General features: G+C 35.6%; 2 protein-coding genes across 6 annotated transcripts in view; one reads left to right on the top strand and one right to left on the bottom strand.

The window, feature by feature from the left end:
• Positions 1-7,774, top strand: part of LOC106880008 (uncharacterized) — a 113,166-nt gene that overhangs the window by 55,685 nt on the left and 49,707 nt on the right. For all 5 annotated transcript variants that reach the window (XR_008265012.1, XR_008265009.1, XR_008265011.1 and 2 more), the window contains exon 18: positions 794-846. Coding sequence is in view for 1 of the 5 variants with exons in the window: in XM_052971053.1 (XP_052827013.1) it covers positions 794-846 (53 nt within the window). In the remaining 4 variants the exon portion in view is untranslated. The remainder of the gene's footprint in view (positions 1-793; positions 847-7,774) is intronic.
• LOC106879999 (ankyrin-3) overlaps positions 131-7,774 on the bottom strand; it is a 16,520-nt gene continuing 8,876 nt past the window's right edge. The window contains exon 3 of the mRNA XM_014929787.2: positions 131-798. The gene's annotated coding sequence lies outside the window, so the exon portion shown is untranslated. The remainder of the gene's footprint in view (positions 799-7,774) is intronic.

The following is a 7,774-nucleotide window of genomic DNA, read 5'->3' as shown; positions in this document are numbered from 1 at the left end:
AGACAGACAGACAGACAGACAGACAGACAGACAGACAGACAGACAGACAGACAGACAGACAGACAGACAGACAGACAGACAGACAGACATTCTCATTTTTATATATATAGATAAACTTGCAACTCAAAACTGTTTTTACATCTCATATTTGTATTTTTATGTATGCTTTTATTCTTTAGGAACAGGTATGGCAGTGTGGTTAAGAAATTCACTTCATGGTTCTAGGTTCATTTCCACTTTACTAAAAGCACCCAAGGATCAGTAGGCGGTCTTAAATCAGGGAACACAGTCTTTTGAATGGACTTTCCTCTTCCCCACAAGTTAAGCCAAAGCTGCAGATAAAATCCTAAATGAAGTTTTTTCTGAATATTAATTATAGCATGGTTAGAGGGGAAGAGTGAAACTCATCACCATTTTCGGCAGGCCTCCAAGACTAGGGTGGGGCAAGAAACCATGACTCATGAGTTTGCAATAGCAGGAAGAAGCAAACGAATAAACTAAGTTATCATCAGAATGGGAACTGAATTCAAATATTTGTAACAGTGAATTTTGCTAAAGGAACCCAAGGGTTAGATGGTGGTGTTGGATTTTCATCTATCCAACTTCATTCACAAAAGTTGAGTTGAGCCAAAGGTTTGGTAGAAAACACATGCTTCAAGATAACATGAATTGAGAGACAGTTCAGAACCATGTGGATGCTAAGCAAAACTTCTAAACCACACAGACTTCAATGCAAGGAATACAATATTTTCAAATATTTTTGCTATGCTTCTTCTTCTTCTTCTTCGTCAAGATCACCTGAAATATCAGAAAGAACATTATGAAAATGCAGCACAGAGTAGGCCGGTAAGATAATTTTAAAGCATAACATTTATTTCATTATCTAAAAATATTATTACGGTGGCACATAAAAAGCACTCACTACACTCCTGAAGGTGTTGGCATTAGGTAGGGCATCCAGCTGTGGAAACATTGCCAGATCAGATTGGAGCCTTGTGCGGCCTCCTGGCTTGCCAGTCCCCAGTCAAACTGTCCAACCCATGCCAACATGGAAAACGGACATTAAACGATGATGATGATTATATATACTGACAAACAGACAAGTTTAGGGTGCATTAAATAAGGGACCATTAGGAAAAATAATTTCTTTTAAAATGGTCATCTGTGTACTGTACTTAACCATTGAAAGCCATAATGCTGAGGTTTTGTATGAGAGAAAATTTTTTCATAGACATATATTAAAAATGTAATAAATATCAAAGAGATTAATATTACCCTAACAGTGACTCACAGGAATATCAAGCATGTTTCAGCCTTCTTAGGAGTTGTCAATGATGTGTACCTACTTTTCACATGTGTAAATGAAATTTTTAACACAAGTCTATGAAGAGATTTGTTTCTCTCAGATATCAAGTATGACACATAAATGGCTATTTTAATTCAATGCTTTTTCAGTTGTGTACACCAAGATAATTAGTTTTATTTATTTATCTATTTAAAATTTTTTTTTAATTTATAGTATTTCCATATGGGAAAGCAGCTTTAGATATGAAACAGACAGGATTTTTATAACCTCCACAAACAACAAGCAAAAGAAATAAAGAAAATTTCAAAGTTACAAAACAGTAATTCTAGAAGAACACCATAAAAACTTTTTTATGGTTGGCCAGATGTTGAGAGGTGATAGCTGTTGGCTGTAAACTAATGTTTCAATAACTTACAACTGTGAAATGGTGAACACAGTGAAGCAGCATTGAACTATAATCTTTGTTTCCAGCTCAGCTTTTGGAATTTAAATATTGCTGAAGATGACTCTTCTTTTTGAACCATCTTGATGTCATTATCATCTTTGAAATGTCCAACCCATACTGGAACATGCTGGATGATTTGACAGAGCTCTAATGCCTGCTTTAGCATGGTTTCTATAGCTGGTTGCCCTTCCTAACACCACTTTACACAATGACACCAACACTAGAAAAGTCGTCCTGCAGCTTGCAAGACTAAGATCCCCTTTAAATGAATAGGGTTAAAGTAGAGAGGAAGGTGGCTTTATGCTGAGGGATGAGAGGGTTAAAGTAGGAAACAAAGGGCCAAAACAAAATAGACTTCTTGCTGTAAAGGAGCCACATGGCTACTCTCATTATGGAAAAGTGGGTGGAAGTAACCAGGGTGGAGCAAGAAACAAATAAAACGGTGATGATTAATTGTTATATTCTTTCCAGCTATTCACACCCACCCTTATATAATGCACAGTAGCCACATATCTCCACTATAGCATGACACACGTGGTTGTCCACGTCATATTTTAGCCTCTAAACACCTGACATAAAACCACCTTCCACTTTTTTAACTATACTCCCACTTAGTCGAGGGTTAGCTTGTCTTGCAGGTTACTTGGTGGCCTCTCTAGTGTAGGTGTCATGAAAAAAGTATACAATACACACTGAAAAATGGTTGACATTAGAAAGAGCATTCAGTCATAGAAACCATGCCAAAGCCGACACTGGAATATGACACAGTTCTTTGTCCTGTTGGATCTGATCAAACAGTGTAACCCATGCTTGCATGGAACAAGTACTTTAAAGGATGATGATGATGATGATGATGATGATGATGATGAAGTGTTAGGATGGCCCCCTTACGATACAAGAATGTGAATATGGGTTGAGACAGAACAGAGAGTGAAGGTTGGTGGGGAGAGTGAGAGTTGGTTAGAGTTGGGGAATAAAGAGGGGGGGGTGGCATATATAATGAAGAACAGGTTGAGGGCTAGTTGATGTTGGAGGGAAAGTAGGGAAGACAAGTCAACAAAATAAATGCCATGCATATAGTGTGGTTGATTCTATTAGCTATAATTCTTAACAATAAATTTATGTGCAATGTTATTACCAGATCAAATATGCTTGTGGCATGTTCGAACCTTTAAGAAAGCCATTCACTGTTTTGTCATAGAGAAAATTTCTCACTGTAGACAAATGGTGTAAATACACCTAAATCAGCTCGCAATGCCACCTACCCAGATTGTGAGATGCAAGCAGTTGGGAGTGGTTATCTCCTCTTCAGTCACAGAAACCAAACAGGGTGCACAGTGATTTTACATTTATACACATCACTGCTTAGCACTCCCACACAATAATTTGTTTATGGTGAGCCACCGATTAATGCTACTAGTCATCATATGATGCCTGGAATAGCATAAGAGAGACTATCTCTCTTGTCAGCTCACAGCGCACCCTTTCATGTTGCTGTGACTGAAGAGGAGATAACCACTCTGAAATGCTTGCATCTCACAGTCTGGGTAGGTGGTGCTGTGAGCTGATTTAGGTGTATTTACACCATTTGTCTACAGTGAAAACTTTTCTCAATGAATGGCTTGTTTACGAGTTCAAACATGCCGCAAGCATATTTGAACTGGCCATAACATTGTATTTATACACACCACTGCTTAGCACTCCTACCCCATAATAAATTTATGGTCTAGTGTCAAAGGAAAATGCCAAAGTTTTTGATAACTAAAGGAATAAATATCACTGCAAAGTGTCAGTTACTAAAAAGGACTAAAATACGTAGGTGGAATTAGAGGACAATAACTAATTAGAAAACTAATAATAATTTTGGTTCTTAATAAATCACATATGTCATAGTAACTATTTTCCTTTTTTTTTCTTTTTGTTTTTGAATGAAAAGAACAAATATAATTCTTTACACAAGTCAATGCTTGCAGAACCAACAAAGAGATTGTTACAAGAGCTTCAAATGAATATTTACATAAATATTAATCCATTCCAACAGATGTTCTATAATGAAAAGAGCAGAGAAAATAATCTATTACTGAAAAATGCAAATTTATTTTTCCAAATATCTTTTGATTTTTTTCTATCATTTGTATTGGTCCTGATTCACTTCTTTCTCAGAAGCATCACTTAAACTACTTCTTCCAGATAAATCTTCCCCACTGAGGCAATGAAGGAGTTGCTACTTGAACAACTAGAAATAGCAGCTAAATCTTTGACAGATCACACCTTAACATCTTTAGAAAAGGAAGGACATATTAGATAATGTAGTACTGGACACACTGTCTAAAAATAAGATATGATGGTTGTAGCTAGAATACTTTGAACATAGGCCTACTTCACTATTTTTGAACTTGGTCAAGTACTTTCTTGGGGGTATTATAGGCTCAGAAGAAGGTGGTAAATGTCAAGACTATGCTATGGGGTAAGGTTCTGAGTGCTTAATGATAGGAACTTGTTGTTTTCCTTAGAAATAAAATATTTAACTCAGGTAATGTAATTATATTTTAAATACATTTTCAAAAAAATCCTTTATTAACATTTAAATAGAAGTTTGACATTGTTATTTGTGAGTAAAAAACATGACTGATGATACACCAAGATCCAATATAATTTCCAAATAAGAGTCTTTGCCTTTAGTATTTTCCATAAAAATTTAACATAAATGGGATTTCTCCACATAAATATATGAAATAAACCCAAATATATGCTAGATGGGATAGTGCAAAAAAATATGAGAGATAAGACGCAGCACCCTTTTCTTTTCTTTTTTTTTTTGGAAAAGGGTATTTGTAAAAGACTGAGTTACAAAAGCATGAGAATCACTGGTTTATACTTATCAGTGCTGATCTGAGGCTAAACAACAAAAACATGGAGAACACATAACTAAAAACCTTAACAAAACTTATAAATACTTGGTACTACAATCTCATAATCTTTTATAGTGGTCATGCATCAATATCATAGCTTTAACTGTATCATAAAAGTTAAACTTTCTCTTTAGAGTCAGAAAATATTTGGACACTGAGTAGTTACAGACCTTCAAAAAACAAAAGATGGACATTAAACACGCGCACGCATGCGTGCGTGTGTGTTTATATATCAGAGACAGCACTTGCTAAACATGAAAATATTTTAGGTTACATTTTATAAATCCATTTTTTTTTCTTACCATATTTCTGTGTAAATACACTGTATATATTTCAATACGTTTTTGAAAATAATGAAGATTTAATAAAATAGCTTTCTCATTATTAAGCTGCTATTTGGAACATGAATTAGCAAGAAATTTTGAAGGAAGGTTTTTAATACAGATCATTAGATACATTGTATTGGTGTATCTAATTCCTGTGACAGACTGGCATCCTACCCAGAGGGTAATATATGCACCACAGAAATCAGGAAACCAGCCCTGCGACTCTATATGATCTGAGAAGACTTGTCATAATGACTTCAATCATTTTTCTACCATATTTTTGTTGAACTACACAGTCTTTGTTTCAGTTCATAATAAAATAACTCACTAAAATAACTGTCATTTTAAGTTGATGTTTGGAACATAAATTACTATGAAATTTTGATGGAAAGTTTTAATTTAGATCACTTTTAAACAGGAAATTTGTATCACTAAACCAAAGTTAGTTTCAAGCAGATTTGTATCAAAAGAGTTAAAGCCCATCACTTAATTATGATATGCACTAGATACATTTGCAAATATTTGTGAAATATATGTTTTATTGTAATTTTTCAGTTGATTGTTTATTTCCCTCTATGGCTGGCAAGAAAGAAGATCATCTTGCCAAATTCATTTTTCCATTAGTGAAGGGAATAAAGACATCAGTATGCATTTATTTCATTAAATTTTCCTTTAACTTCTCTTTTAACTCTTTAGCATTTAAATTAGCCTTATGTGGCTTAGATATTTCAACAGTTTTATGCTGGAACCAGCCAGATTTGGCCTCTCATACCTACCCTACAATATCATTAAAAAAATAAACGATCACATCACCAACATCTCAAAACTATAAGATAATGCATAATTAATTCAAAACAATGTGAATAGATAAGCATTACATTTGACAGAGTAATCTAAAAGTTAAGGGGTTAATCATAGATTCCTTAATATTTGCATAGAGCTACTATTTTGACAGCATACTGAGACCTGCAATGTGGGCCACCAAGAAGTGTTTTGGTTGTCCCAAGTGCATTTTTGAATGTAGTAGTAGTAGTAGTAGTAGTAGTAGTAGTAGTAGTAGTAGTAGTAAACTTAATTTGAAATTTACATACGTGTGAAAATATTAAGAGAACAATGTATTAGTATAAGTATTTCATGCCAGAAAGCTACTTCAAGCTATCTCTCTTCCTTAGCTATTCTTTACTATTGTCACCTCATGTCATCTTATACCATCCAATTCATTCAATTTTTTCATTTTGTTTTATGTTTGTTTTTCCATGCTTGCATGGGTTGGACAAATATGTTATTATCTGAAGCATCTTTTTTACAATTGGGTGTCTGTCCTGACACTAAACCTTTCCTGTTTTCCATGGCTTTGATCAGTTCAGAGTTATAGTAAGAGTCACTTGCTTGATGTATCATGCTGCGGGATTGAAACTGAAACCATATGGTTAGGAAGTGAACTTCTCACCCACACAATAATGTCACTCTCTTTCACAAATACTAAGCATTATCATCCAGAAATATAACATTTCCATATTAGTAGAGTTGTCTGATTAATAATTCTTGCAAAATTTCTCCAGTCATATCCAGGTTCCAATAGATAGGCCTCAGTGTCATAATAAACATGGGTTGGATGGGTTTATAGCTCTTCAGAATTCCTAGTTCTGAACTCTCTCAGTTGTGTCACCCAAGTCTTTGTTAGTTGTTTAGTCCCTAAATCAGCCATGACTGAGCAGATCTATGAACTACCAGTAAACTGGCAGAGTCAGACAGAATGCTCTGCCAATATTTATTTCAACTTTGCAATCTAAGTTCAAATTCAGCCAAGGTGTACTTTGAGTCTCATCCTGTCAGGATTGATAAAAAAAAAACAAAACCAAAGGCAATCAATTGGTAGAATTGTAAGAACAGTAGATTAGATGCCTTGTAAATTTGTTTTGGTTTTTGTAGTCTGATTTCAAGTCCCACCATGGTCTATCTGGGTGGCAGACTTAACCCAATACCCAGTTTAACACCACTACTTGGCTACCTTTAATAGAATCCACTCTATTGCAAGCATTCTGGCCAGGCTTCCAGTTCAAGGACACTTTCCGCCTTCTTTCCCTCCCACCTAAAGTCTCCAAGGCTTTGTAAAAAGTTGAGGGCACTACCTTCCCTCCTGATTAAAAAGATTAAAAAAAAAAAAAACTTCCAGTCATTTTGGAGTTCTTTTCTAAGTCTGTACACAAACATAGCTGTGAGATTAAGTAGCTTGTTTCTCAACCACACAGTCTTGGGTTCAGTCTCACTGCATGGTGCTTTGGGCAAGTGTCTTCAGCTATAGCCCCAACCAACCAAAGACTTGTGAGTGGATTTGGTGAATGGAAACTGATGTAGATATGTGTACATATCATCATCATCATCATCATCGTTTAATGTCCGCTTTCCATGATGATGATGATGATGATGATGATGATGATGATGATATGTACACATATCTACATCAGTTTCCATTCACCAAGTCCACGGTTGGTTGGGGCTATAGCATATATATATATATATATATATCATCATCATCATCATCATCGTCGTTTAACGTCCGCTTTCCATGCTAGCATGGGTTGGACATTTGACTGAGGACTGGTGAAACCAGATGGCAACACCAGGCTCCAATCTAATTTGGCAGAGTTTCTACAGCTGGATGCCCTTCCTAACGCCAACCACTCAGAGAGTGTAGTGGGTGCTTTTACGTGTCACCCGCACGAAAACGGCCACACTCGAAATGGTGTCTTTTATGTGCCACCCGCACAAGCCAGTCCAGGGG

This window comes from Octopus bimaculoides, chromosome 10, assembly GCF_001194135.2.
Source record: "Octopus bimaculoides isolate UCB-OBI-ISO-001 chromosome 10, ASM119413v2, whole genome shotgun sequence".
Lineage (NCBI taxonomy): Eukaryota > Metazoa > Mollusca > Cephalopoda > Octopoda > Octopodidae > Octopus > Octopus bimaculoides.
This window is presented reverse-complemented; position numbering and strand designations above follow the sequence as displayed.